Raw genomic sequence first — 27,676 nt, 5'->3', positions numbered from 1 at the left:
GAGTCTGGGCTGGGTGCCAGTGACCTAGGGGCAGCCTCAAGGGCTTCCTGCCAGTATCTGGAACTGGAGAAACTGCACCAACTCAGGGCAGGGGCACGGCAGGGTTTGACAAACCCCATCTCCCAGAGGTAGGGACGGAGGTCCCACACAGCTCACCACAAAGGAAAGAGGAGTGGCTGAGGACCCCAGCTGGGGGGCAGTTACTGGAAATAGGACCAATGACTGGGGGCAGGGAGAGGAAAGGTGGCAGCTCCTCCCTGAGCCTCCTAGGGACACCCTACTCTCCCTGCCAAGTCCTCCTGAACTGAGATCTCAAAACAGATTCTATGGGGCCCCTGGGTTCGGGACTCCTTCCTCAGTCCTCACCACCTCACTGGAGCCAAGCGTCCTATCTCCTCCAGGTCAGGAGCCTGAGGCTCAGGAAGGGCCACAGGCTTGCCCAGCAGTGGCAGCGCCCGAGAGAGAAACTTAGTGGGGAGTTTGGGGATTGTTCACCCACTGCTTGGGATTGTACACTCCTCATGATGAAGAGGAAGATCTAGAGAAGAGGCTGGAGATTTCCTCAATCCTGTAGGAGACGTTAAGCCTCAGATGGAGCCAGAACGCCACCCCCACCCCCCCCACCGCGCCACGCCCCAGCACCTTGTCCTCTGCCTCCAGCTCCAGCTCCACCAGGTAATGGTTTCTCTCACACTCCGAAGTTGGGGAAAGGTGAAACCGAATCTTTTCTTTCTCCTCCATTCCATCTCTTCCTCTAACTAGAAGAACATAGCCCAGCCCACAGCGTCCTGAGGTTGCCAAGGAGAAAATGTCCACCTATCACTAGTACTGGCGATACAAGCAAATTCTAGCCAGAGAACTTTGTCCTCTCAAGGAGGCTCGGGGAGAAATGACGCCAGGTGTGGTAAAGTGCGGCGGAGGTGGACAGAGATGGTGATGCACCGTCGCAGCCGTCTCTGTGAGTTGCACCCCTGCCGAGTGTTCGGCCCAGCGGCCAGGCCAGAGACCACGCAGGCCACCAGCTGAACTGCATGCCCTTTGCCCCCCATCCACCGCTCCTGTCCCCCCGATGCCTGCCCAGGCCGCTTGCCTCTCCAGCTGTCCACTCTCGGCACCGCCCCTTCCTCTGCCCGCTGCCTCTGTGCCCTCCCGCACGTCACGGCCAGCTGGCTCTCGCGCCACCCTGGTCTTTCTGCGCACGCTTGGGCGGCATCCTGGGCACTCTCACGTCACGTCGCAAACTCTTCTCTCGCGCGTCCCCGGGGACCCTCGCTCACCTCTCTCTTGATGACTCCGCCCCGCACCTCCGGGCTCCCCCGTCTCAGCTCTGGGCTGTCTTTCCGGGGCCTGCGCTCCACGGGTTCTCTCCGGGTCTCGGTCGGCGGCCCCACTCACGCTGCTCTTTTCCTCCTCCTTCCCTGCGCCCTCCCTCCTCGGTGCCTCCCTCCGGCTTGGCCCCGGGAGTTGGGGGCGGTGGTGGAGGGCGGGGCGGCGCGGGCGGGGCGGGGCGGGGCGGTGACGCGGGGCTGGCCAGGCTAGAGGCGCAGCGGCCGGGGCGGGGGCGCAGTCCCGGGTTCGACTGGCCGAGCCCCGCGCGCCCCGCCCGCGCCCTGCGCCTCCGCCCGGCCGGCTGGCGGGGGAGGGGGCATGAGCAGGCGCCCACGCGCCGCCGGGAGCTGCGGGCCGGCCTAGAGCCCCGCGCGGGCCCCGCGCCCAAGCCGAGCCGCCGCTGCTGCCGAGCCGCGGGCGCTTCCGCGGGCGTCGCGATGCAGCGGCCCGGGGAGCCCAGCGCTGTGCGCTTCGGCCCGCCTGAGGGTTGTGGCGACCACCGGCCGCACCGCTACCGCAGCTTCATGATCGAGGAGATCCTCACGGAGCCGCCCGGGCCCAAGGGCGCCGCGCCTGCCGCCGCCGCCGCTGCGGGCGAATTGCTCAAGTTCGGCGTGCAGGCGCTGCTAGCGGCGCGGCCCTTCCACAGCCACCTGGGTACGTGCGGCCGCCGGGGGGGCTTCGGGACCAGCTGGGCGGGAGGGAGCAAGCTGCGCCCCGGGGCGCCGGGAGCCTACCCTTTTTCTCCGCTGGACCCCAAGCCGAGCCTTGAAGCACCTCTGAGCGCTCCAGCCGGGAAGCGAAGGGCACAGGCAATTGGCTGCCCAGAAACCAGGCCCCTTGCCCGCAGGCCAGGCCAGGCCAGGAAGGGCGTTTGCTCTGTACTTCGTGGCTGCTCTTTGGCCTGTAGCACCGGTGGGGGGACCAAGCCTGGGACCAGAGTCTACATCCCCACCACAGGCACAAGACCAGTTGGCCTATCCCTAGGGATCTAAACGACTTCAGATCGTCAGATCGGGGGAATTGAACTTGCTCCACGAGGCTGACCAGGAGTGGCCTTCATTACCCAGGCGAAGGAAGCCGAGACCTCTGGAGGACAGGCCCAAGTCTCTGAACGCTGAGTGTTGGCCCTGGCACGAGCTTCCCAGAGCGTCCCAGACCCTAGCGCGCTCCAGCGGACAGCAAATGAGGCCTCCGCGGGGCCGCAGAGCAGACCTGCCTGCACCAGGCTGGCTCGTGCGCTGCTGCTGGCCCTTCCACTTCCAGGTCGGCCGGGCCGGGCCGCAGTGGGAGCTTGCACCAGTTGCTCAGACCCGTGGGGCTCTGCCTGGGCTCCGGCCCGGTCTTTCTCCCGTGGCAGGGATCTGCTCTGTCCTGCGGTGCCCTCTTTGCTATGCTCCATCCCCTTCTTGCCTCCCTGTCTGCTCCCCGCCGCTGGTGGGCTGTGCTCGTCCCCTTGGGTGGCTCAGCCTCCCCTCTCCTCCCTTTCCCCTGAGAGGAGCCCTTGTGCCTCCTGCTGCCCACTTCACCTGTGCCTTACCTTAGTTAGTCACGCGGGGACTACGGTGGGACTAGGACTGGCCCCAGAATGAGGAGCCAGACGGATGGAGGCCTCCTGAGGCTGAGCTGGCCGATCCCAGTCCCACCAGCCACCTTCCCTGAAAGCCCCTGGAGCTGTGCTCGCCTGCCGGTGGCGGCAGGGCCGGTTTGCTCTGAGTTCCTCTCGAACACAGCTTCACGACTTCTGTTCACTTACATTCGCTCTGTTGTTAGTAATTCGTTTGAAGCGGGCAAAAGATCATTTTAGTACTAAAGAACATGGAAGCCCCCTCATTAAGAAAAGCTTGAAGGAGCTTGAACGGAGAAAAGAAAAGCAACAATTTTCGTGTTCTCAGGGTGCTTTGGAATTTCCAGAAAGCCCTGACCTCACCCTGTGTGACACCATGGCTACAGCCCGACCAGTGGCTTTTACGCTGTGTGCGATACAGAAGAGAGAATGTGCGCCCTCTCCCCTGCCCTTTTTTGAACGCAGCAACAAGGATTTGGTTGGGACAATTGCCCACCTTCTAACACGCAGCCTTTTTTCTTGGTTTCCTCCCCCACTCCCCCCGAGAAATACACTGCCTGATTCTTGGAGCTTCGAACTTGTTCCTGCAGAAGCTCGAAATCTTAGAGGCGACAGGCCTGGGGAAGGCCGGGCCAGAGAGGGGCAGAGCACAGGGTGGGGGAGATCCCCCCTTCCAGACTCCCAGGGAAACAGCACAGAGGAGAGTCGCCTTGGGCGCGTGGCTCAAATCCTCACGCCGCGCAACCAGGAGCGGAGATTTTTCCGCTGGGTGGCACTGACTGAGCTCAGGCTCCCCCCTGGCGTGTGGTGCAGTGAACTCCCCAGGCTGAAGGTCGCTGACTCCAGCTCACCCGCCTCCCTATCCTCTCTCTCCGCAGCGGTGCTGAAGGCCGAGCAGGCAGCTGTATTTAAGTTCCCGCTGGCGCCACTCGGCTGTTCTGGGCTAGGCTCGGCGCTGTTGGCCACGGGGCCTGGGCTGCCTGGAGGCGCGGGTGGCGCGCACCTGCCTCTGGAGCTACAGCTACGCGGGAAGTTGGAGGCCGCAGGCCCCGGGGAGCCAGGCACAAAGGCCAAGAAGGGACGCCGGAGCCGCACTGTGTTCACCGAGCTGCAGCTGATGGGCCTGGAGAAACGCTTTGAGAAGCAGAAGTATCTCTCCACGCCGGACAGGTAGCACGGGCTATGCTGGGCCGGGAGGCGGCGGAAGAGGGATCGGATCGGTGGCCGATTGCCCTCTCAGGGTGCGTTCTGCTCTCTCCAGAATAGATCTCGCTGAGTCCCTTGGCCTAAGCCAGTTGCAGGTGAAGACTTGGTATCAGAATCGGAGGATGAAGTGGAAGAAAATAGTGAGTGAGCCTGGTGGCTTCCAGCGTCCCGAAGTTTCCCAGGCCGTTCCCCAAGGGCTCCAAGAAGTGCTCCGCGCTCCTCCTCCGCAGATGCCAGCCCACCCCTCGCTGTTCCCTTGGCACCTGGGGCTCACGAGGCCCCTCTTGGTTTTTTCTGTCCCTTTGGGTGCCCTAGCAGAGCCAGCGTTTGTTTCTTGTACTCTCCGGTTTCGGGGAGCCTGAACTACTCCGTGGACCTGGTCCTCCGCTGTCCCGCAGCGCTCAGACAAACGTCTGCCATTTCCCAAGGGCTGGGAGGTGCTTCCGGGGACCTGGTTGGGTCCCCCAGTCCAGCTTAGGCTCTGGGCACGGGCGTCCCTGGGATCTCCTCCTGGCTCACCGCAGTACTGCTTACCCTCCATGCAGGTGCTACAGGGCGGCGGCCTGGAGTCCCCTACCAAGCCTAAGGGACGGCCTAAGAAGAACTCCATCCCCACGAGCGAGCAACTCACCGAGCAGGAGCGCACCAAGGAGGCAGAGAAGCTGGCGGAGGTGCCGGGCGAGCCCAGTGACCCAAGCAACGAGGACTGAGCTTGGGCAGAGGGTGGGAAGCCTGGGACCCCGCACCGCAGCCCCCTCAGCCCGCCGCGGGACCCCACGAGCCGGCCCTTCTGTGTCCACGCCGTTTGCCTTCCAAATATTTTATTATTACTCTGAATGCGGACAGTTAGGGGCCCAACAGGGAAGGACACAGACCCAGAAGCCAAATCCAGGCCCCAAGCCCGCACCTGGTCCTAACCTGGGAGAGTCGCGGCAGAAGGCAGAAGTCACAGTCTTTCCCTGAGCTCTGCGGCGCCGGCGCCCCACGTGCATTCACGCCCAGCTCCTCGCCCACACCCTGCCCAGCCTCCGCTGCCCTCGCCCTCGCCGTTGGGTGGACGCAGCCAGGCATACATCCGCTTCCTCGAGTGCGCAGGCCAGGGACCCAGCAGCCGGGAGCAGGCCACCAGCAGGATAACCGGGCTGCTTGGCCCGAGGCTGTGTCCCCGACGTCTCTGGGGCTCCTACCCCCTTCTTGCGAAGGTGGTGACTTTTTTCCAATAAAATATTTTATGACACAGTTGGGCTTGATGCTGCGGCTTGAGTCCACGGCGGTGGGGGTTGGGGCGCGGGGGGGAAGTAAGAAGGGTCCTGACAGTCGCTTCTAGAACAGCCTTTCCTCTGGCAGTGTGGAGGACAGGCCCACGCGCAGGAATCGCTGTCACCCTGGGCGTGAGGAATCCCTGTGAACTCCAACTTCTTTCCTTCCCAGCACTAGATTCTGCAGGCCAGAACAGTTGAAGGGGCCCAGGACCCAGACTCGCCTGTGTTGTTGGCTCTGTCTCCTGGGACTGGGAAGATCCACTGAGTGGTCCGCGGCATGGTCCTGATCAGCCCTTTGGGAGACAGATGGGAAGCACAGGGTGTGAGATTCATAGAGGCAAGCCTGTGAGGCAAACCTTTCCCACACGTGCTTGCTGAGGTCGTTCCCCAGAGTTTGCACATTATTTGTGGTCTATGCAGGGGTGCAGCACCTGCGGGGGTCAGAGACTTGGCTCCTAATGAGGCCACTCTGATATTCGAAGAAAAAGGGCAGTCAAGTGCTGAGCCCACCAGGTGAGGCGGTCCTTTTGAGAGGTGCAACTTGGGAACACCTCCTCGACAGGGAGGTCTGCATTGTCTTCTTGCCTCTCTCTCGGATGTGGATGTCTCAGAGCATGCAGGTGGCTTCTGTCCTTGCACTTCCTACGGTGCATGGCTGGGCGGGGATGGTGTGACAAGGGTCGGAAATGGAGAGATGGCTGCTTTACTGTCGAAAACTCAGGAAGGGGACACAACTAGGTCATGCAAAGTTCCAAGCAGGACCAGGATTCAGAGCCGGGTCCTTCTAGTCCCCAAAATGAGGAACAGCCTGGAACATGCCTACTTTCTCACACATACTTACTGGGCCAAGGCTTCCTGTAACTCAGTAGCAGTGATCTTTATGGCCCCCACCTATGGTGGTGAGGGCTTCCTTTTAAAGTTGTGAGTAGGTGATGGGTCCTTTTCTAGAAACTGCGATTGGACTTCCCCTCCCCAGCATCTCCACCCTCAAGGCCTGGAGGAAGGAGAGATGAAGAGACCACACTTCCTGAGGGCTGCTAGCCTTCTCTGCATCCCACCCCCGCCAAGTCTACAGGAAACCATCTGGTGGCTCAGGGGTCTTAATTCAGGCTTTCAAGCAACTCCCAGACTACTCACCCAGGCTCCCTAAGGGCCCGTGGAAGATTGCTGCCCTGGTTGCTGGGAGGAGGAATCTTCCGTTTGTCACTGTGCCTCCAATTCCTTCCAGTCCTCGCTTTAACCCCAGGTCAGCTCAACCTGGTGATGCTGGTGACTTTCTTCTACAGGCCCCAGCAGCCAGCTGGCTTGGGTGGGGCAGTTAATGCATCACAGTTCAAAGGACAGCAAAGTGAAAGGCCACCTGGTATTACCAGGAGGCTTCCAGCCCTGTCTTTGTCATCTGGAGAATTGTGAAAGGAGGGTAGAAAACAGAGAGGACCGAAGTTTCACAGAGGGACTCCTGGACCCACCAGCCACAGTCACTTTAGAATGCTCGTATTTCACATGTGAGGAATTCCAACTTCTGTCAAATTAGTTGCTGTGCACCTCTAAGGGGTTTCCCAGGGCATCTTCTCACTAGCCTGGAACCGGGGATGGGGGAGGGATAGTGGGGCTCTAGCGTTGACTACAAAGACCCCCAAATTTCTGAAAGTACAGCACCCTCTAGACACAGATGGGAAACCTCTCTCAGGGACTCTGGTTCCCAGATCACCCATGGGTCACTGGGAAATGGGCTCAAAAGAGAAGGAGTCTGTTTTCCAGGGTGGACTGGGTGGGCAGGGTGGAGTTTTGTCACTGCTTAGCAGCTGAGCTTTTTTGGTGAGACCAAGGACTGGTCAACCACAGCTGCAGACTGAGGGACGAGCGAGCTGATCCTGCCATTCTGGGCTGCTGGGCTTTTCTTGCTGGGGAGAATCCCTGAAACCCAACAGAAGCTCCTGGCTGTTCCCACGAGGAGAAAAGATGCAGAGCAGACGAAAGCAGAGACTCTAGGAAAAGGTCCCCATCCAATCCATAGGGCTCCCAGGCACTGCCTGGGACTCCTACCCACATTTTGCAGCTCCTCTGGTCACCAGCCACTGTCGCTGAGGCCCCCTCCTGCCCTCCACACCCCCATCCCTCATTCCAGGCTTGGGCAAGGGATGGTCCCCTTGCTCTGTTCCCCCTGGACCCTTGCCACACAAGTCTTTCCTCCACACCAAAGTCTTGGGAAGCAAATGCAGAGACTGCACGGGCAGTCCACACAGCTGCTTCTCTTCCTGAGGCCTGCGGGCTGGTGGCTGAGGAAGGAGATGTCTCCAGCAAGCTGAGGTCCTGGGGCTGTGAGGTGGCACCCCCAGGGACCCCTCCAAAAGAACAGGGTAAGGCCGTGGGAGGGCTAGGGATTGGGCTGGAGGCGGTGCTCAGCAGCACTGCCAAGCCTGAGATTAAGAGCAGGGAGTCAAACCCCAACTTCTGGGCCCCCAGCCCTGAACAAGTTGTTCTCCTGGTTGGTTGAAGGAGCAGCCAGAATCCTGGGATTGTTGAGAGAGCTAAGCTTTGGTGGCACTGGGCTTGGCCCAGTGAGGGCACACTGTCATGTGCAGATCTGGGGTCCTCAGGACCCTGGGCAGACCCCACCACCTCTGCCAGAACCATCACAGGCAAAGGCAGAGAGAGGCAAGATATCCTACCTCTCTACCCCGATGCTCGACTTTTAGACTTTTATTACACTTTTTGTTTTGGTACTGGGAATCGAACTCAGGACCTTGTGCTTTTGAGGCAGGCACCGGAACCACTGAGCTAAATCCCTGGCCCTGCTTTTAGACTTTAAAAAATAAGACTTCCTCTGGCTTGCTCCCTTTCCCTGCTCTAGATTTCCCGAGAGTCATTGGTGGGAACTTGTAAGGTGGAAGAAAGGAGAGGAGGATTCAGGGTTCTGTTAACTGTGGTAGTCTGAGTGTCTAGTCTCCTGGAGCCTGAGGGCACTGTCTTACTGTCCTTACTGAGAAACTGAGGCCCAGAGCAGGACAACTAGGAGCGGCCAAAATGCTGATCTCCCAACTTGAAGCGGGCACTATTGCCTGCCATCTCCTCAGAACTCCAGGGTCCCAGCAGAAACCAGGTGCTTCCTCCATTTGCCGTTGCCCTGTGGTCTAACCTGAACAAGCCAGGGAGCCCCTACCCCAGAATAAACAGGACCATAGCAGGGAATTAAGAGTTACCCCCTGCTGGAACCTATGCCCCCAAGTCCAGTCCAGGCCCCAAGTTCCCTGGGAAACTAACGCCTTTGTTCACACCTAGCTCAGCCTGGCTGGTGGGGAAGGCTGAAGCAAAGTCTTCCAAGCTGAGTGTTGTTAGCACAATGACTATAAACACAACCCTCTGGGAAGCTGATGCAGAAGGATCCCAGGTTCAAGCCCAGTGTAGAAAATTTAACAACTTGGGGAGATCCTGTCTCAGAAATAAAAGAAAGGGTTGAGGCTGTAGTTCAGTGCCAAGCCCTGGGTTCAATTCCCTGTAGAATGGACGCTGGGCTCTTCCTTACCTTCTGGAGAGGCTTACTTATAGAAACTCAGAAGTTCAGTTTGTCTTAGTTCTCACATGCTATTGCTATTGCACTGACTTTAACACAACATCTGCCCATTTCTAAAATCTGGGTTCCCAGAACAGATGGGATGGGGTGAGGGGTCCCACATGTGCCTGCTCCACATGACTCCTCATGTGTTGGCAAGTGGGAAGAGACAATGGTAGCCCCGGCCTCTCTCTGGCATGGGGAAAATCTGGAAGTCAAAAGAGAGGGGTGGGGAGAATCACCTTCTGGGGGCATGAGAATTCAGCAAGGAGGACAAGATCTGCTCACCTGTGAGACAGAAGCCTGGGTAGTGGGGAGCAAGAGTGTGGGTCCCAGCACGGTCAATTCAGAGGTGATTCTGATCTGGAAGAAAGTTTAGAAATACCTCAATCAACAGATTTCTCTGATAGTTCTTTTTAATTTTATTTATTTTTATGATATCGTGAATTGAACCCAGGACCTCAAACTTGCAAGACAAGCCATTTTAAATTAATTAACTCGTTAACTAATTTTCATGGTGCCAGAGATAGAAATCAGGGCTTTGTACATACTTGGCAAGCTGTTTATCACTGACTCACACCCCTGCCAGCCCCTTTTAAAAACAATTTTATATAAAGTAGTGATCTATGATAAAAATCTATGTCCTGATAAGCTCAAAAGAGGTCCTTGGGTAAGGTCAAAACACACATTCCTAGTGATAGCAAGGAGGTAATGGGATCTGGGACAAGAGTGTGCAGTCATGGCTTCATTGGCAGCATTGAAAGATTTTTTTCTTGGCATTTCAGGAAATAATTGTGTGTCTGACCTCTATGGCACCATGAGCCCTCTAATATCTATGTTGTGGCTCTTCATTCATTAACAAGTGTTTACTGAATTGTGGTAGGCAGTTCCCAATACTGGGGACAGAGCCTGACTAGTCTGAACTGCCTCCTTGGTCCAGAAAGCTGGTGCTCCTACTCCCATCTTGCAGATCCAGATAAAGCTCAGAGATGTTAGCCAAGTTGCCCAGATACACGCAGATAGCAGTAGCAGAATTTGGGTCTGACTTCAGCTCAGTGGGTCACTACTTCTGCTCTGCCAACATCCTCGAAGTCCAGTTTGGGGAACCCCCGATGCTGTAGGCCCCCCAAATCTCTGCCCACCTGTAATGAATCTTATCAGTTGTTTAAGTGCCTGTTGTGTGCCAGGCCCTTGGAGGTCTGGGGCAGGGTGGATAGGTGGTGAAGCAGCCACAATGAAATCCACAAGATGATTCCACGAAGTGACAGATATCAAGTGGAAAATGAAGCAGGTGATAGGCAATGAGTGGGTTGGAGGTTTTTGTCAGGGTGGTCCAGGAAGAACATCTCAGAAGTGGGCCATTCCCTTGAAACTTGAACGGCATGGGGTAGTCTTCATAGCAGGTGCTAAAGTCCTGAGGTAGTTGGGATATTGACCTACAAGTGTGCAGAGGTGAAGGAGGGCAGGGAGGTGGATGCAGGAGCTCCTTGGAAGGCAGCAGCTAGGAGATAGTGTCCAGGCTGCTGCTTCACAGTTCGGGAGGGAGAGTCCCAGGCAGATGCCTGCTGCTTGCTCTGCCTCAGGAGTTCAACAGGCGGCACATGCTCCTGCCCCAGCCCTGCAGCAGCTTCGACTTGGACAGGCAATTTACCACATCCCCCCCTCTTACTTTTTCATAAGGTTGCAATTTTCTGCGTGCTTTAAGGACATTAGAAGGGCGTTCGACTGACGCACCATGCGAAACACATTAACTGGGATCTCGAGGCCTAGGCTGGCTGCACCAAGGGAGGGGCACGTAAAGGTACAACTAGGGTACCCTACTGGCCCCTAGGGAGGGGGGACAGAGAGACCAAAATCTGGAGGAAAGGTAGAGGGGGGAAGGGAACAGAGAGGGAGGGAGGGAGGGAGAGAGAGAAGAGAGTAAGATGGTAAACACTGAGACAAGTGTGACTGGGAAGTGAGAGAGTGTGACCTAGCAAGGGATGTGGGGATAAGGAAACACTGAGAAGGAGCAGGGGAACCCAGAGAGAAAAGAGCAGAGGAGAGGGAAGGCAAAAGAAATGGAGAGTTAAAGAGAGAGAAGGCAAAGTGCAGGAGACAGAAGCCTAGCTGTCACCCAGACCAGCGTGCGACCTTGAGCACAGAGTGTGAGTGTGCTCCAGTGAGTGTGCCTTCCCTTGCCTGGTAGACGGGAATGAAAAGCAATGGAAACTTCCTCCCTCTGTCCACACGCACGGAACTCTCCTTTCCCCAGGGCCTTTGGTTCCTCCTCCTCCCCCAGCCCTGGCCCCGGCCCCCCTGTGGTGCTCCTTGGCACTCACTCCCCTCAGCTGCTTGGGGTCCATCCTTTGCACCTCTCAATCCCTGCTATAGGCCTGGCATTTTGCACAATGAGGCGCTTACTCGGTGGCCGCCACGGGCCTGGATTCAGACCTTCCTAAATTGTTGGAGCTCTGGCTGGGATCTTTCTGAATAACTGGAGTAACTGCCTAGGAGGCTGAAGAGCATCCAGGGAGTCCAAGCTTTCTGAAGACCTGCCCAGCTCAGAGCTGCTGGATTCCTTCACTGTTGTGGTTCTCCTCCAGCAAACACCCTGCAGGTGGAAGGGAGGTAAGGAAGAGGAAGGGAGAAGAAGATGGAGAAAAACAGAAAACCCTAGTAGGCTAGAGAGCTCCCTGAAGATCACAGATGCCAGGACAACCGCTAACACTTCCTGCTCAAGGATGCAGACGTCCTGTGAAAATAAGTGAGTAGGATCCCTTTAGGACAAGGGATGGCGTGTTGCTTTGTGGTGGGGCTCTGGCTGGCAGCCTTGGATTGTGGGAGGCCCAGTCCGTGCAAAGCTGGCCATGCTCCTGCGGTGGCAGATGTGCCAGCCCGGGGGAGAGGGAGGAGGAGGAGGCAGAAACCAGCAGCATTGGGCCTGTGAGGAAAAGCAAAGGGCTGCATGCTCTTTAGAATGCATCATTATTCATTTTTTCATGCATTCATGCCCTCCTTCGATCCTGTAGGAAGAATTTAATCATGGCTTATTCATATACCCATGTTCATAGCAGCAGCATTCAAAATAGCTAGGAAGTGGAAGGAACTCAGGACAGTTAGATAGATAAACATAATATGGGGACATACATACAGTAGAATAGTAATCAGGCTCAAAGAGATGGAAACTGTGACATATGCTAAAACAAGGACGGACTTTTCAGGACACTGCTCAGTAAAACAAGCTGGTCGTAGAAGGACTAAGAGTCCGTTCCTATGAGGTACATAGAGTAGTCAGAATAAGGGGCAGAAAGCAGAGTGTGGTTGCCAGAGTGCAGGTAGACTTGGACCCTCTCGTTCTCCCTCTTTTCTTTTTTTCCCCCTCTTTTCTTGTTTGTAGTTCTCAAGAATAAGTTGAGACAGTGTTGGGAATATAGTAGTCCAAGATAGGTAGAGGACTGACTGCAAAACTACACAGGAGACAGGAGGATCTCTTTCCTGGAGTATCAACCTCTTTCCAGTGTCCCTCAGCTGTGGTGTGAGTGGAGTACCTGTAGACAAGACTTCATCCATCCCACACCCTGAGGAACTGGCTTCTGATGAGTCCTGGGCCTCTCTTGTCCCTTACTGCCACTCGGTAACCAATGTATCTGCTTCCAGGAACTCGTGTGCATGGTGGTCTCTCTCGCTGGACTTGGCTGGACCAGTTTGTGGCCAGTCTGCGTAGCACAGGTGCTGGAGGAGGGGACTGGAAGTTAGTGTTTTCTGGGCTGGAGTTTTGGTTTTGATCAGGACAAGCTTGGGGGGCAGTTGGGGATGACGGTTGTATAACAACGTGAATATATTTTAAACCACTTAAAAATGGTTAAAATGAAGTCAGGTGTGGTGGTGCATGCCTATACAGAGGGCTGAGGGCTACACTCAGGCTGCATCAGGAAGAGAGCCAGGGTTTGCTGCTCTGAGGGGCGGCGAGTGTGTTAGGTGGGCCGAGCTTGAGTGGGTGCAGCAGGACCACAGAGGAACAGAAGGCCCAGCGCCCCCACCCCCAGATAGGAAGGAGCCCACAAGCGTCCCTGCGGGTGGCTGGGAATGGGAGTCAGTGTCTGTGATAAGGGAGGGGAACAGGGGAGGAGAACCCAGAGAAGGGGACAGATCACTCTACCCAGAGCAAGGAGCACACCAAAGAAAGCAAGGAGACCCAGGCGGCTCCATGAGACAGTGTCCTGGGTCTCAGCAGAGCAGGGACCCACGGAGTGCTCTATTCTGCCTGGCCTGCGGGGAAACAGTCCCTGGGGCTGTTCTCCTGGGATAGCTGGCCTGAATCAAGAGGAGATTTCCCCCAAAGGCAGCTGCCCAGATGGCCTTCATGGCATGAGCTCCCTATCACAGGAGAGGCACAATGTAGGAAGCACTGCAAGATGATTGCCACACCAGGTAGGCACCTCCAGACCTTCCAGTCGATGGGCAAGGGAAATATGAAAGTGTCGCTCCTGCCCTGCACACCCAAAGCAGAGTGCTGCTGCCTCTCCCTGTGGTGTCGGTGCTGGCAGGCACAGTGCAGAATGGCGGAGGGCTGGCACCTGCTCTGCCACCTGCCACCTGGGCATACGTCTGGATGCAAGAAAGGTGGCTCCACAGGGGCTGCAGCAGGGGTCCCGCACATGGCCCAGCCCCGGCCCGTGTCTCAAGCCCCTGTTCCACGCTGTCCTCACCACAAAGTGCTATTTGTGATTTTTAGGAACACAGTCTCTGTGAGTGACTCACCCATTTAAAATTATTTCAATCTATTTTACACTCTGTATAAATGGGGCTGTGTTTCTTTTCACTAAAGCTGTATTATTTAGGCTGTTTGTGATATGACCTGGAGGGTCTCTGCCAAGGCCAGGGGTACTGATGGGGTCAGATAGAGGTTGGCAGCATAGAGGGCAACTCAGGCCATCAGGTTCCACAGTGCCCTGGCACAGTGGTCCCAGTACCTCGGTGACACTCACATCTGAGGCCTCCAAGAGGAAATATTGTCAGGTCCTGGCTTAGATACTGGGTGGACACAGTGGGAGCCCAGGAATCTGGGCCTGGCATTGTGGGGCTGACTTCATGTCCCATGTTTTTGAAAAGCTGCAAAGTACCAGGTGTGTGCTAGGCACACACTGCAGAGTGGGTGACAGCCAGCCCTGCCCCACTGGCTCCTGACTACAGGGAGGTGGGCATGTGAGTGGGCCCTACCTTCTCTCCTGTTCTCCTAGGGCCCTTTATCTCCTCTCCAGTTTTCCACACTTTCCCTTCTGCCCTAACCCCTTGGCGATGATGGCCACTGGCTGCTCCTCCAGTATCTGCCCCAGGGCCTTTGCAGGAACTCTTCCTTTGCCTAGATCATTGATGGTGAGCCTTCTAGGGCTTTCAGTGATACAAACAGTCTGCTGTGGCACGTGTGCCGTAGGCTTGACACCACTGGCCTAGACTCTCCTCCTCCAGACTGCTCTAGCCAGCTCCCTCCAGCCTGTCAGACACTCAGACACTGTCTCCTCAGTGAGCCTCCTCCTCAGATGCTCACATTACAGCCCCCAGCCCAGTGCCCCCAGCAGTGCACTCCTTAGTGTACCTCCCTGTTGTCACACCACCTGCAGTCCTCATTTTATCTCGTCTCTGTCTCTCTCCCTCCGTGAGGATATTTCCAAGCCCCATGGTGTCTTTCATTACCTTTATGCCTCAGCTCCCTGGACTGTGCCTGGCACGGGAGGTGTACAGTAAATATGTGTGGGGTGAGTAGATGGATGTGTCAATTGATGGAGTCACATTTCATGGTGAATCTATTGTACAAATGTCAGTGTGCACCACGTGGAATTTCTGGGTCACAGAATATGCATCAGTTCAGCTTTCCTGGAAACTTGGAAACGGTTCTCCAAAGCCATTGTACCTATTTGAGCACCCTCTGCAAGAATTTGAGCTGCTCTCGCCCTTCCTAACCTGGGGCCTGGTAGGGCTCTTTCGTCTTACCTTCCTGTAGGTGTACAGTGCTAGCTCACTGGGATTTTAATTTGCATCAATGCCTTTTATTATTTATTGCTATATGAGTATCCCTCTTGGTGAAAGGGCTCAAGACTTTTGTTCATTTTCCTATTAGACACCGTTTTTTTCCTACTAAATTGCAGAAGTCATTACTTGCTCCGCATAAATTCTCTGTCCCACCAAGGGTGGTGCTGAGAACTTACTCATGCGACTCAGTGCCCACCACACTCCTACCCTACCTATCTGCCAGAGCCCAGTGTAGGTTTGCAGTTCAACTCCTTGGGCAGCCTTGTTCCTGAAACTCCACCTGTGAGCAGCTGCCACAATTCCAGTCCATTCATATGGGGTCCTTTTCCAAGCCGGAAGAGAAACAGGGTGGGTGGGCTGGCAGCGCGGAGCATGGCCCTTCCTGACTGTGGCTGTAGGTGGCTATCTTAGTCCCTTTGCAAGATCTGACTAAACCCTGGCCTTAAAGGAGCATGCTCAGCTACTCCTTACCTCTGGCCAGCCACGTCATCGACACCTTGGGCTCCTGCTTCTGTTTCCAGATTCAGCTGGAAGTGGCCTCCTCTAGGAAGCCCTCCATGCTCTGTGAGGCCTCTTCTGGATCCACATCAGTCACTGTCCAGGCATCTACTTCCCCAGCTGAGAGACCTGGGAGGGCAGGGCCAGCCTCCCTGGGGACCCAGAGCTGCCTCCTGTGCCAGGAGCCCAGCACACAGCAAGTACGGAGTGCATGGACCTGGAGTTTGGGAGGCAGCCTGTGAGTGTGGGTCTTGGGCCTGTGCTCTGCTCCTGGCAGGAAGTGCTCCAGAGAAAGGCCTTTCCCATCACCATGTCCGGTGCTCCAGCTGCCCGGTCCTCCTTGGGCCTTTCCCACCTGCAGACCGGGGGTTGCCTCGATTGCCTCTTGTAACCACTTCACTTTTTCACTGTTGCTGTGGCTGGAAGATCTTTTCATTTATTTAGGAATAATAATTTCAATTTCTTCTCTTCATGACTCTGGATTTCCCAGTATCTTTATAAAAAATTGACTTCACTTTTTAGAGCAGTTTTAGGTTCACAGCAAAGCTGTTTTTTTTCAATACTGAGGATTGAACGCATGGCCTTTGCACAAAGCTACACCCTTGGTCCGTTTTTTAATTTTTTTGTTGTGAGACTGGTTCTTCCTAAGAGCCCAGTTAGGCTCGAACTTGTGATCCTCCTGCCTCAACCTCCCAGAGGGCTAGCATTACAGGTGTGCACCATCATGCCAGGCCACAGAAAAACTGAGTGAAGGTACAGGGATATCCCATGTATATGCTGCTGCTCCCTGACACGCACAGCCTGTTCTGTAATCCACGCCCCCACACTGTTTGTCAAAAGTGACGAAGGAATGTGGACATATCATTATTACCCACAGCCCGCAGATGGCATTAGGGTTCAGTCGGATGGTGTGTACTCTGGTACCTACCATGACAGTATCATACAGAGTAATTTCACTGCCCTAAAAGTCCCCTGTGATCCGCCCATTCATCTCTCCCCCTCTCTCCCCCCAGGAAACCACTGATCTTTTTATTGTGTCTACAGTTTTGCTGTTCCAGAGTCCCAGACCTGGAGCCTTTGGGACTGGCGTCTTTGGCCGAGTCACATGCCTGCACTCTTCCACCCATGCATCCTGGTGGCTTGGTAGCTCATTTCTCTTTCATGTCTGCATGGAACACAGTGCATTCGTCCATTCGCCTAAGTGCACCTCGATTGCTTCCACGTCTTGGCAGTCATGAACTCAGCTGCTATATACATTTGGTGCAGATATTTTTGTGGGACCTAAATTGTTAGCTTGTTTGGGTAAATACCAAGGCACACAGTTGCTGGGCTGTGTGGGGAGAAGGTGATGAGTTTTGCTAAGTCCATTCACTTTCAAAAGATATAAATAAACTTTACTTTTGAAAAGAAAATGCTGTGTCACTACCATAAGTGAAAAACCAGTTGTCATTTTTCCATAAGTGGAAGATAAATTTAAAAAATTAAATACAATGAATGAAAAAGCCATCTACTTTTGGTTGAACCACAAGCTTGCAGAGCTGGCAGGCTGGGAGCCCAAAGATGGCTCTGTCTCTACAAAAGGGCACCAGCAAGTGTCACGAGGCAGCACAGGACACTGCCTGAGACCCACAGGGGCCTGCTGCACCCCGAGGGCTTGAGGTAGGCCAGGCACTGGAGGCCCGAGTGTGGGTGGTGGGAGACGCAGGGAGCTCCTGACTCACGCCCTCTCGTGTTTCCTCTTCTCTGTCCACCTGTGGCCCCCTGTACCCCGGCCAGGGGCCCTCTGCACACCCTGCTGCAAGAGCCTCAGCCCTTCCTTTCTCCTGCAGCCAGAAGAACAGCAGAGAGCCTTTGCTTCATTTATTTATCTATTTAGCAGTATTAAAGATTGAACCTAGGGCCTTTGCACTGAGCTACATTCCCAGCCCACTTTTTATTTTTTGTTTTGAGTCAGGGTTTGTGTCCCAGGCTGCCTTTGAATTTAGGATCCTTCGGCTGGGATTACAGGCATGATCCACCAAGCCTGAGTTCCTTGCTTTATTTTGAATTTAAGAAGCCAAGCATCTATTTATTCAATAAAAAGTAAAATTCACCCAAAATCCCACCCTTTCTGTGTGTCTCCTCCACTTTCACTCCTGCAAGTACTACATTTGGGTGCGTGTATTTCAGAGAGGCTTAAAGGTGAGAGGCCTTCACCTTCCTCCCTTCCTCTCAAAACCTGTCATCTCTCAACTGCCCTTTATCCCCCTATGCAGCTACCCTGGTGTCCTAACACTGGGTGTGAAGACTACTGCCTGGCACACAGGACAGCCATGCACAGTTGTGCATGTTATGCACTGCCCAAAACTGCCAGGTATGAGTAAGGCTAAAATCTGGCATTTCACTCTATGAGGTGCAATCTACAACTCAGACTGTAGTTTCCTCCCACAAAGGGGATCTTTTATCCCTGCTCCCGTGCTGCCCTATAGACTCTAGGCTGAAGTCCTCACAGATGGGCATCATTTGGCCTTCAAGCTGTGGAAGCCTGTGGTGTCAATCAGCTGAAGCTGAGGGCTGGCCATGCCTCTGTGTCTCTTCTTTGCTCCCCCTCCCCCCGCTGTTCCCACGTGTTTAACTGTTTGGCTATCATATGCTTAGGAAACATGTGTGGCGTTGTTTTGAAGTCTCAGACAGTGCCTGGCAAATGGAGATCCTCCGTCCATATTTGTCTAATGAAATGAACGAACGAAATGAGTTTTTTATTTAGATAATTGAAATCATGCTATTACCGTGTCTCATTCTGTGCCTCGCTTTTTCCACTCCTTGCTGCAGTTTTTAAGGCTAGTCTGTGTTGCGGGACGCCCTCCTGACAGCTGCCAGTGTCCCAGATCTGCTGCCCCCTGGGTGGGTGCCAGATTGCCCTGACCCTGTCCTTCATCCTCTGCATAACACAGGATGCCCGTGGCAGGCAGAGCCAGGGGCAGAATTGCTGGAGCGAATTTACAGGAACACAGATCTTCAGACCTTCTGTGCTCCTCTCAGCTGCCCTTCTCTGGCTGGCAGATGTGCAGGAAGTACCTCCAGGTTGGGCTTGGGGTCTGGAGTTTAGGGATGTCTCTTCCTGTTGGGGTTTGGCAATAGGAGACAGGAGGTGCAGAGCTGAGTGGACACAGGCCCTACCCTTCTGGGGCTCTTCTGGAAGAGTCTCAGGTGTCCACCCATCAGGCCTGGTTGAGAGGCTCCCTCTGCAGCTGGGAGAAGTGGTCACATCTAGGACACCGAGGCCCAGAAACACAGTGGCCAAGTAGACATCAGAGTAAGAGGGACCTGGCCCAGTAGCATTTGCGGTCAGATTGCTAGATTCTGGTTCGTTCCTCCTTTCTCCTCCTTCCACCTTCTCTCTTACCCCACCACTCCTGCTCTCTCTGCCCCTCCATCTGGGGCCAAGACCAGGACTGCCCAAGAGCCCCCAGTGGCTCTGCAGGACACAGGGCCAGGCTCCCACTGGGTCCAAGCTTCCTCTGGGCACCACTTGGGGTGATGGATGCCCCCTTCTGAGATGCTGACAAGCCCTGAAGAGAATCACTGCACCTGAGGAGTAGACTTAGCCCAGTCGTAGGGCAGGGCCCCAAGAAGGGTTCAGGCAGCTGGAAGTCTGTTTCCTGCTCCACCAAGCCGTAAGTGGGCAGAGGCTTCAGTTGTCTCTGGGCCCCCACTTTATAGTTGGGAACTGGAGCCCAGGTTAGTAAGGGACAAACTGGGGCTGCTGAGTATCTGGCTCTTGATCCACTATACCAAACTATCATCAGAGTTTGAAAAAGCCTTCTTGGGGCTGAAGGTATAGTGCTTGCCTAGCAAGTCCTGGGCTGTGTCTTCAGCTCTACAGCCTTTCCTTCCCCTGCACCTCCCCCTCCCAAACAAAAGCCTATCTGTTGTAATCCAGTAGAGGTTGCTGTTGTCAGAACCAAGGAATGGAGCTTTGTTGGGGGTTGACTTCCGTCCCCCACTCCAGACTCCTCTAGAACATCAGAACATGGGGTAAGATCTCTTGGAGTCAAGGTCGCATGGAGGTCGTTAGGGTGAAATGAGGTCCTATAGATGGACCCTAATCCAACAGGGCTGGTGTCCATATGAGAAGAGTTTAGGGCATGGACAGGCACACATGGATGGCCACATGAGGACACAGGGAGAAGAGAGCTATTCACAAGCCAGGAAGAGAGGCCTCAGGGGAAACCAACCCCGCTGATGCCTTGACCTTGGGCTTCCAGCCCACAGAGCTCAGGGAGTGAATGTTTAAGCCACCCAGCCCATAGGATTTTGTTCTGATGACCTGAGCTACTAATACAACCTCAGGTTTGTAAAAATCTATTTATACAATGTCAAGGTTAAGAACTTGTAAAATCCTCTTAGTGATTTTGGAAACAAACAAAAACAAGCCGAAAGCCTCAGCTCCAACCGCTCATTGGCTAATTCGGCCTACAGGCACACAGCGTGCATCCTGAAGCATGGCATTTGGGCTACAGAATTCCTGACACTCGACTTGGCCTCCAGGAGCTGGGGTTGAAAGGCAAAGATGAGGTCCTTGCCCACCCCATATCCGTTAGTGCCTGCTTGGTGCCAGCACCTGCGGTAGGTATCACCCTGCACGGCCTCTGCCCTTGAGGACTGGGAGCGAAGACTCCTTCACTCATGCACTCATTTGTTAGACAAACACTGGTCCCTTGAGGCAGTGTGCCTCCTGAGGACCCGAGAAACTCGGAAAGCTGTGGGGTGCCTAGTTGGATTATTTACCTCACTGGTCCCTTTCACTGTGATAGTAGGAGGCTCCACCACGGACCAGCTTACCCACATCCCCGAGAAGATAGTTTGGGTCCCCAATGCCTTCTACCAAACTTTGGACCAGATGGTTCGGGGTTTGAGACATTTAGAGGTTGGGAGACATGGGTCCAGTGTGTGTGCTAGGCTCATGGCACCTGACCGTGTAGCCTTGGGTGGAAAGTGGGGTGAAGGCTCCCTGGGGGGTGAATAGGTCAGGGGATGCTGCCAAGTGGCTTTTCCACCAATTTACAAAAGCAGCATCATACTCAGGGTCTTTTCCATTTTAGAACCAGGGACTGACTGCATCCTTCTACTCTCCAGTTCACAGATGGGGAAATGAGATGCTGTGAAGGGAAGTACTTTGCCTGGCATGTGGGTGGTGAAGCCAGGCCTGAAGCAGGCTGAGGGGCTTCAGTGGCCTTTCCATCTATGGCCTGTCCCACAGGCTGGACATCCTGCACCCACCTCTCCTGGAAGCCAGACTCAAAGCCGACCCAAAGCTGACTCCAGCACAAAAACAGGTCTTCTGCTTTAGCAGAGGGTGGCGCTCCTTGGAGACTCTTCTGGGGCAGTGCCTGTCCTTTCTCCTGTTGCCTTCAGTGATGCTTTCAAGGTGTCACTTCAGCTTTTGCAGCAGATTGGCTAAAAACACCCCTGCATGCACCCTTCCCTGTGTCCCTGTCAGTCTTAGCTACTACAATGCGCTGCAACTAAGGTTGGCCGAATCTGCACTCAGACTGGAATCCTAATCACAACTCTCTTGGACCCTGCCTGGGAGGACAAGGCCAGGCTCATCTCCTGCAGGCCAAGAGGTCGTGTGGCACAGAGTGCAAGGGGTCTGGCAGCCCATGGTCCAGCCCCAGTCAGCCACAGTAAGGGGTGCTCATCCACAGGCATGTGAGAGACAGGAGATGGTGGTGATTTGAAGCCCCTGAGTTCAGGGAAGTTTCTCCCACAGCAGTGGCTAACTGACTTACCAGTTAGGCCCCCACCTGCCTTTCCTCATCACTCTCAGGGAAATCCTGGTTTTCCTACTTCATTGAAAAATCATGCTTACTTTCCTACTCTGGGTGTGTAAAAGGAACCCATCTTGGTTCTTCTTAGGAGGAAGATGGAGCCTCTTCCTGGTAGAAGCCATCACTGTCCTGAGCTCAGTCCTCAGCTTGTCAGCCTTCCTGAGCTCTCCATGGGTTGTGAGCTTCCTGGAGCTGCCGTAATGCTTACTGACTCACAACTCTGAGGCTGGAAGTCCAAGATCAAGGTACGAAGTGTGGGCAGAATTGCTTCCTTCTGAGGCTGAGGGAGGGTCTGTCCCAGGCTGTTCCTCACCTTCTGGAGCATTCTTGGCAAGCCTTAGTGGTCTTCAGTTGGCTCTCTCTCTCTCTCTCTTTTGTGGTACTGGGGTTTGAACCCGGTGCCTACACAATGAGCTACATCTCCAGCCTTTTTAAAAAACGTTTGTATTTTGAGACAGGATCTTGCTAAATCACTACATTGTCCAGGCTGGGCTTGAACTTGTGATCCTCTGGCCTCATCCTCCCACAGTGCTGGAAACACAGATGTGCGCCACTAGAACTGGCTAAATCTTTCTTTCTATAAAAACATCTGTTATATTGGATTAGGGCCCAGCCTACATCGGTATGGCTTCGTGTTAACTAATTACATGTGCGACAATCCTATTTCCAAAAAAGGTCACATTTGGAGGTGCTGGAAGTGAGGACTTCAGCATGGGAATAGGAGGCACAAATGAGCCCACCATACCCATCACTGAGAGACAGCAGAGTGCAGTGGTTAAGAATGGTGACTTCAAGGTTAGTCAGGAGACCTCTTGGTCAGGGACCTTTGTCTCAGGGCACTGAGTCCCCTCTGTAAAATGGGCATGCAAAGCTCTTAGGATGGAGTATAGCATGCAGCAAGTGCCTGGTAATGCCCTCTGTGTTTTAAGTCATTCCTCTCCCCTCTCTACTGACTCATTCTGCCCAGCTCCGAGACAAGAATGAGTCGCTACCACCCTGTTGCTACACATCCTGCTGCAGCCTTAGGGCCCTCAGGTACCTGTCCTGTTCTTCACCCTCTAGCCTGCTGACCCTGCTGGCCCACAATGTGGCATGCCTTCCACCCTGCCTGACCCCAGAGTTAGCCATGTGAGTAGCCAAGGCTCACAGAACATTAGCAAACTTGACACAAACATTGGCTTGGTAAGCATTTATGTGGTGGCCTTATCCCTGATAGTACTGGGTCTTAGCATCCAGTGGCCATGCTATAAGGAAGCCCAAGCAGCCATGTAGGGGGAACAGTGGGTGGAGTGGGGGTCCCAGCTGATGGCTCCAACAGGCTGCTGCCCATGGGGATGAGGCCATCTTGGTCCTCTAAGCAACCCCAGGAGCCCAGCCATGCCCAAGGCAAGTTTTTATTTTATGCCACTAATTCCTGGCACTGATTTGTGGCCCAGCCACCCACTTCCCAGCTTGCTTCTCCTCCCTGGAGATCTCTAGGTCCCTTCCTCTTGGAGCCTCCAAGTCTTGCTTCTGATATTCTCCACTCATACTGCTCCAGTAATGTCACTATGCTGGGCTGAGCTGTGTTTCCCCAAATTCCTGTGTCGAAACCCTCCTCCCAGGACCTCAGAATATGACTCTATCTGGACACAGGTCCTTTCAAGCAGTGGTTACAATAAAATGAGCCCGAGGGGTGGACCCTAACCTAATCTTACTGGTGTCTGCATAAGAAGAGGAGATCAGGACACAGAGAAGGATGACCGTGAGCACACAGGGAGACAATGGCCAGCCCTAAGCCAAGGAGAGAGGCCTCAGAAGAAACTAACCTGCTGACACTTGGAGCTCTGACTTCCAACCTCTGGGTTGGGAGACAATGCATGCCTATACTTTGTCACGGCAGAGCGCTGATGAGGAGAGTCACTAGCTAGTGTGCTGACGGCTGCTCCCCGAGCCTCACGTCAGCAAATCCAGAGCTCTCTTCTCAATGCCAAGAGGCAGGACGGGGCAGTGGTCAGCACAGCTGTGGCTCTGGCCCTCATGCTTCAGATTCTAATGCTTCAGGAGCCACTCATTGCTCATCCTGTTGCTACTTCTCAAGCGTCTTCAGTGGGTTCTTTCGCCTCTGGGTGCCTCAGTTTCCCTCCCTATAAGAGGAGGCTGAGAGTAAAGCTACTCTCAGAGTTGTTGTGAAGAGTAAGTGGAGAAACACACTCACGCAGACGGCAACAGCCGCCTCCCCCTGAAATACAACCTCACTCTGTGACCCCCACTTGCCCATTCCCCCCATTTTTCTTAGGACCCTTTTTCTGCTAACTGACTCTTCCCCCTGGGGCTCCTTGGGATCTCCCGTTAGTCCCTGATCCTCCTACTACAAACCACCCGAGAATGGGCTTCTGGTAGGCTGCTCCCTGATTCCAGACGTGGAGACCCGGTTTCTTCCTTGATGTCCCTCGGATGTCCATTGGCCCCTCAAACTCACCATGGCCAAAACCAAACTTGCCATCCTAAGGCACCCCACCTCCCCACGTGCCTTGCTTAATTCTGTTTATCCTTCAAGCTCTACAGCAAGATGGAGCTCTCCCCGAGCCCGGCCCCTGTCAGCTCCTGCATTCACAGCCTTGCTCTCCCTGTCCATCTCTGGTGCAGTGCTTGGCTGTCACCACTGTTGTGAACTCATCAGTTGTTACCTGAGCAGCTCTGTGGCTGTTCTGTCACACAGGGGATGGCAGCCATGGGAAAGCCACCCTTCTATTCTGTCCACAGAGGTGTCGTGACCTGGACTCTGTGCCCTGCATATGGAAGGTGTTCAGGGAGGTCCCACAGGAGGTGTTGAGGGAATGGAGGGCAGAGAATGAGGACCAAGTGGAAAGAACAGAACCAGAGGGAGAGAGGGTGGCTGGGGCCGGGAGGGGCGAGGAAGGGCTGGGTCTCAGGTCCGTGCGTGTGCTCATGGGGTCTCCCACTTGCTTTCTCCTGGGTCTCACCGTCCTTCTCCCTGTGCCTTCTGCACCCAGCTCCTCTCTCCGACCCTGGAGGACCTTTCAGCTCTGTAGGAGCCCAGGAGCTCTCCACTGTGGACTCCAGCCTCCAGCCCTCCCCCCTGGCCAATGGCTTTGGTAATTGTTCTCACAACCACGTCAGTATCGAACAAACAGATGTTTATAGTTAATCCCTAATTTTGCCATCAAAAAATATACAATCTTGGGTAGAAACCGAAGAGGAAAGAATTTTTTAATTTACAATGTCTCCCCACTGCCCAACTCCTGAAATTTGAAATTGCTGAACAGCCTCCAAATTCAATATTGCAAGTCAAACAAATGTATGTTTTCTCCAAAAGGAAGTATTGAATATCTGACCAAGATGGAGCGGGACGAGAAAATCAGAGAAGAGGGAAGAGCTGTGCACTCACCCAGGGCTGTTGTACAAGCTGCTTCCAAGAACACCAATTTTCTGGAGTTTGTTCATTGTTTCTTTGGTTCGTTTTTAATGAAAGAAAAGCCTCTGTGAGCTGGCCTTCCTCACGGAGCCAGCTGGGTTCTCAGGCACTGGTCAGATGGGACACAACCTGTCTTTCTGATGGGTTCGTTCCTCCCTCTGTCCTGGGACCAACCACTGAGTGGTGCAGACCGTGGGAGAAGCACCTCTGGGACATTTGTCCTTTGCAACCAGTGCTGTGGTCGGGGGAGGAGCCCACATTCAGTAGGGGTGGGTGTCAAGATGGGCTCCCGGAGGAGGTGCCCCTGGATCTGGGCCTGGAGGATGAAGCAGGAGGTTACTCGGCAGAAGACACTGAGGCTTGGGCCATCCAGGGGGAAAGTATGGAGAGTCATGCTTGCAAGAGGGGCAGGCAGCGGCCACAGGGAAGGGCTTGGGGACCCGTGGCTGGGCTGTCACTGTGAGCCCCAGGAGGCTCCAAGGTCCTGGCCAGGGCACGTGGATGGACCTCCCTGGGGAGTGAGAGGAGTAGGTGACGGCCAGGATGGGACCTCTGCTCGGGCGTCTCCCCTCCATGGAGCCTACCCGCCTCCTCGGCTGCAATCCGCCCGCCCCACTCTATCCCGGATGCTCTGCTCCTTCCCTAGCTTCCCCAAGTACTTGGCCAGACTCTGCCAGTGACAGAGTGCGGTATGGTGCTCTCCTCCCTCTTTCCCTCCCCTCCTTGTCTCTTGACCACCGTGTCTCATCTGGCCCTTCCTGCTGCGTCTGCATAGGCGTTTGCTGAGCTGCCTGGGTCCCTAGCCATGCCTCTGACCTCAGACTGCCCACGAGCTTGGATGTGACAGTGTTGTCCTTGAGGAAGCCGGGATCACCTCCACTTGAGGGATGGGGAAGGTGGACGTTAAGAGACCTGTCACAGTAGCCAGACTCTGTTAGTTGCTAGTGATGGACACCACCTGGAGCTGGTTTAAACATAGATGAGAACTCCTTGGCTCCTGTGACTGAAGAGCTCAGAGGCTCAGGGAGATCTAAGGAAGGGAACAAGTGCCCTGACTGGTGCCATCTGCCCTTCCATGGAGGCCCCAGTCTTAGTGAGGGCCCTTTAGACCGCCCTCCTGGCCGCCTGCCTTAAAGAAAAGAACTCGCTCTAAAAACCCAAGAAAGGCTTGGTACAGATTCTGTCTGAGGTCTGTGGTCATTGCTGCTACAGTCCCAGAGGGACATGGGTAGGGTCAGGCATCCCAGGCCTCAGAAACCCCCTCACCAATCACACAGACCCATGGAGAAGGGCTCCCTACGAAATTTCACAACTGCAAAAGAGAAGTACACAGGAGGGGGCACCAACAGGTACCCACAAACAGGTACTCACAGTGGAGGGCCAGGATTCAAACTCACACTCCAAGTGGAACATTCTAGGTCCATACAAATTATGAATTCATTCAGCATGTCTTTCCTGAGCCCTGTGACAAGTGCTAAGTATCAGGGTGTGCCACTGGGGACATCCTCGAGAAGTAGGAGCACATGCGTTTGCAAGCCTAGCTCTGTGCTGAGGCCCCATTTCCATTCTGGAGTCCTATGCTCATTCTCCCGGCTCCAGGATCATCCCTTATCTATGTTCCAAACGTAGGCAGATGAGTGCCTGTCATTGTGTGGCTTCGTCTAGAGAAGGATGGACATTTAAACCAGGCTTGCTCACCGATAGAAGTTCCTCCAAAGATGAAGCGTGGCTGGTGCTACAGACCCAATACCTGTGACTCGGACATGGCCTGGTGCTTCTGGAGCTCATGCACCAGGTACCAGCTGGGGCTTTGCTCCCAGCTAGCCGCTGGACTGCAAGGATGTGAGCACAGGTGTTAACACACTCATTATGGAAAGGAAATTACATAAATGTACAATTAAAACAGTATACGAAGTATTAGAAAAAGATAGGAATGTCGTTGCTGTTCTCCAAGCTCCCAAGGCTGAGCAGTGAGGGTGTCTGCATGGTGAGCGTTGTCCCAGGCTGCTCCTGCCATCCCTTCCCAGCATCCTGCCAGGTGACCGCGCAGTAGGTAGTGTTTTGCAGTGAGCCATGCACACTATGGAAGGCTGTGAACACCACAGATGAAGGCTCCATGTTTTGCAGATTGCCTAAATGAAGGCGCAGTGAACTTCTCCCTAAGGTTTTATTCTAGGGTTACAGGCCACAAGTGCTGGTTGTTAGACCTGCTCCTCTCCCTCTCCACTCCCTCTCTCTTCCTTCTCTTTCATAGTCCTTGACCAATGTTACGGCCACACTCAGCTCAGAAGCTGTGTAAAACCAGGCCATAGACTGGGTTTGTTCTGTGGCCCTTAGTACACCGAGCCCTGGTCTAAATTGACAAATGTGATGGGGGATGTGTTAATAATGAAGATTCAAGTTAGATCATGCTGGATCCATAGCTGTTACCTGGTGATTGTACAAACACCAGGGCAGTATCTTTCCAGGATTTGATCTGGCAAAGAAGCCTTCCAGGTTGTTATGGATGAGAAAGTGATGTGTTCTTTTTCTCCAGGGCTGGGGATCGAACCTAGGGCCTTGTGCTTGTTATAGCCGAGCCAGACAAGAAGTCTTCCCACAGACTTTTGTCATTCTACACAAGCTCTCGTTTCAGGCACAAGGGTGCCCCATCACTGTGCTGTCACCACCAGTCACCTGGTCCACGCAGGGCCTTCTGAAGCTGCTCTCACTGTTCTTGCTGGCAGAGGGATAAACTCGGCTTGGAGAAAATGTTCATAGTTGTGATTGCTCTCGGTCGCACAGAAGTTGTTGTGTAGGTGGAGGGCAAGTGCCAAGCCCAGGGGCCCCTTGCTGCCCACCACAGCTTTTAGTCATGGTGATCAAGGCCATGCAGCAGGCACAGGCTCTTTATTTTTATTTGGTGCATTTCTGAGACAGCAGTAACAGCAGTCGCAGTTTGGCATGTGAGGTTGACACTGGGCCTCGAAGGCCCTAAGAAGAGTGGCTGGAAGATGAGAGTTAGGGTGGAGGAGGCAG

The 27,676-nt window shown here is 54.4% G+C and overlaps 1 protein-coding gene and 1 long non-coding RNA gene across 3 annotated transcripts in view; one reads left to right on the top strand and one right to left on the bottom strand.

Annotated features, from left to right (window-relative positions):
- LOC147829432 (uncharacterized) overlaps positions 1–1,430 on the bottom strand; it is a 51,827-nt gene extending 50,397 nt beyond the window's left edge. Inside the window, exon 1 of the long non-coding RNA XR_015449129.1 lies at positions 1,278–1,430. This is a non-coding gene — a long non-coding RNA (uncharacterized LOC147829432). The remainder of the gene's footprint in view (positions 1–1,277) is intronic.
- A 336-nt stretch (positions 1,431–1,766) lies between these two features.
- On the top strand, positions 1,767–5,340 carry Barx1 (BARX homeobox 1). 2 transcript variants are annotated; one of them, XM_004870060.3, is made up of 4 exons: positions 1,767–1,986; positions 3,775–4,066; positions 4,158–4,242; positions 4,648–5,340. In XM_004870060.3, exons 1-4 carry the CDS (start codon positions 1,767–1,769, stop codon positions 4,810–4,812), a joined length of 762 nt encoding a protein of 253 aa, XP_004870117.1. In that variant the 3' UTR covers positions 4,813–5,340. The 2 variants fall into 2 exon arrangements, with proteins under 2 accessions (XP_004870117.1, XP_087062080.1); XM_087205954.1 differs by lacking the exon at positions 1,767–1,986 and having other exon boundaries at positions 2,998–4,066; positions 4,648–4,983.
- The last annotated feature ends 22,336 nt before the right edge of the window (positions 5,341–27,676 follow it).

The sequence above is a fragment of the Heterocephalus glaber genome, unplaced genomic scaffold (genome assembly GCF_053883595.1).
Source record: "Heterocephalus glaber isolate CG9 unplaced genomic scaffold, H.glaber_assembly_v1.0 deba00000621, whole genome shotgun sequence".
NCBI lineage: Eukaryota > Metazoa > Chordata > Mammalia > Rodentia > Bathyergidae > Heterocephalus > Heterocephalus glaber.
This window is presented reverse-complemented; position numbering and strand designations above follow the sequence as displayed.